This window comes from Bison bison, unplaced genomic scaffold (assembly GCF_000754665.1).
Source record: "Bison bison bison isolate TAMUID 2011002044 unplaced genomic scaffold, Bison_UMD1.0 scf7180017847476, whole genome shotgun sequence".
NCBI lineage: Eukaryota > Metazoa > Chordata > Mammalia > Artiodactyla > Bovidae > Bison > Bison bison.
In genome coordinates, this window is record NW_011478049.1 from 20,067 (window position 1) to 22,227 (window position 2,161).

The 2,161-nt window shown below is 59.7% G+C and overlaps 1 protein-coding gene across 1 annotated transcript; it reads right to left on the reverse strand.

Moving 5' to 3' along the window:
• Nucleotides 1-11: 11 nt before the first annotated feature.
• FAM155B (family with sequence similarity 155, member B) lies at nt 12-2,088 on the reverse strand (the record flags this gene model as incomplete). The annotated part of the gene is made up of 2 exons (XM_010843349.1): nt 12-1,555; nt 1,917-2,088. Coding segments are annotated over 2 exons (555 nt in total), but the record flags the coding sequence as incomplete, so codon positions are not given.
• Between the last annotated feature and the right edge of the window lie 73 nt (nt 2,089-2,161).

Sequence of the window (2,161 nt, forward strand, 5' to 3'; positions counted from 1 at the left end):
AACCCACGGGGTCAGGGATTGGAAGGGATAAATACTCTTTGGTAGGCTGGGAATGGGGACAGGCTGGGGATGGGGAGGCTCATCTCTGGAAAGCCCTGGGGCAACACCACCAGGGTTTCCTTCATGGAGGCCTGGGCTAGGATGAGTTGGGGGAGTTTGGGGACCCAGGCCAGGCCTGACCCTCTTGGGCTTAAGTCCCTCCTCCCCGTGGAGATCAGAAAGGGAAACATCTTTGGCCCCAAGGCCAAGATCTCCAGGGCAAGAGTGGCCCTTGGGAGTATGTGCACCTTCTGTAAGATATGGCCCTTCAGACAGTGGCAGTCTGACCATGTGCCCTCAGCCTTCTGTTTCAAGGCCCAAGACCCCAGTCCCTGTGCTCTTTCCCCAGAGGGCTCCTTTTGCAACTTTTTCTGATTTGGGGCGGTGTCCTTGAGCCTGCCTCACTACTGATCATCTGCTTCCCCAGGGCCAGGTGGCGACAGGCCATTCAGCCATCTTTCTAAGCCCTCTGTGTTCTTCTCTCCGCTCCACTCCCACCCTCCACTATTCCTATCACCTAGGGTGCTGGGGCACAGCTTAACTGGGGCCCCGACCTAGCCGCAACTGCATACACCTCATGTCCCAGCCTGGTCCTTCCCTGTGGCGGGCCCCCCACCGTGGGACAAGGGGCGCTGGAGCGTGAGGAAGGCCACTGCATCGTCTGCCATTGCCTGTAGGAGTATGGGCAGGAGGGAATTAAGGATCGTGGCAACAAAAGGAATGCAGAGGGGGAAAAGAGTTTCTCCCCTCTGTGCCCCCCAACATTCCCTGCAGGGCCAAGACCAGATAAGCAGCCTTCTTCCCTGGGGTCAGGGCTCTCAGTAGGGGTGGGCATTTCCAGCCCCGACCCCTCCCCTTTCTTTTGGCTAAGCTCCATATATGGAGCCTGGGGGGGCACCTGCTGCTCCTGCCTTTTTCTCCCGGATGAGTTTTGCAGTTTCCTGGGGCCCTTTGGCGGCTCTGTTGGAGCTGCTTTTGGGGTGGGGGTTGGTCGGGGGTGATGTATGACCCCCCATTTCCCCCGCCCCCCACCTGGTCCTACACCTCCCATGGGAGGGGCCCCCTCCCTCTCCCCCTGGGGGGGCTGGAGTTGATGTCAGTGCGTGGTGGAGGTCTGATCTCCCTCCCTGCGGTCACTCTTCCTGAGCCAGGCCCTCATCTAGGGCAGGCAGTGCCTCCAGGCCCGGTCCCCCACCACTCTGGCTGCTGGAGAAGGACACCATGGTATGCAGGAGCACGAGGACAAGGATGTAGAGCCGGATCCTGCTGGGGCTGAGGCGGGAGCCCCCAGAAACCGGCAGCAGGGAGGGCTTGTGGCCGAGACGGCCTGGGGGCTCGTGGCGGGGGTGGTAGTGGTGGTACTGTTGGTGGTAGTGGTGGAAATAAGAGTGGTGGAATTGCTGGTGGTGGGTTTTGGGGGCTTCAGACTCCTTGAACTTCTTCTCCGACTCACAGGAGATCCACTGCACGTCACAGCACTTGGTTTCTGGCCGCTTTGGTGAAGTATCCAGCAACCCTGCCAATGGATAAGGAAGGCAGGGTGGGGTGCTAAGGGGGCTGCTGGCTTTGCCTTTCCGAGAGAGGTGATTGTCAAAGCTGGGGCTGCTCTGGCAGTCCTGCCCAAGACTCTGCCCCCTGTCCCTTAGTACCATCCCTTTCTGAACACTATTTCCCAGGGACCCCAGATAGCTTCTCTGGGATAACTCCCTGGCCCTATTCTACTTCATCCCATCCCCACCTGGGGCCTCACTACCCACTCCGGCAGCCACTAACCTTCCCCTAACCCAACTTCCCTGTTGTCCTCCCCACCCACAGCCCTAATCTGGTGCCTGCCTTGGGCCCCCAGCCTCCCCCCTCTCCCAGGGCCCTGTCTTTACCTGTACAGATAAAGCCAGGGAGCCCTCCGTATACCATTTCCTCATTGTCAGGGAGGATAAAGGGGCATCGGGTCTGCACCTCCAGGCAGTATTGCTTGCAGGGCACCCAGCGCTGGCATTCCTGCTGGGTCACGCTGAAGTATTCTGAGCACAGCCAGGCCTTGTAGACAGCCTGTGGGGAGAGGAAAGAGCATCAGCCCATGTGCCAGCCCCTTCCCACCTCAGAGGAGAGGGATGGGAGGACT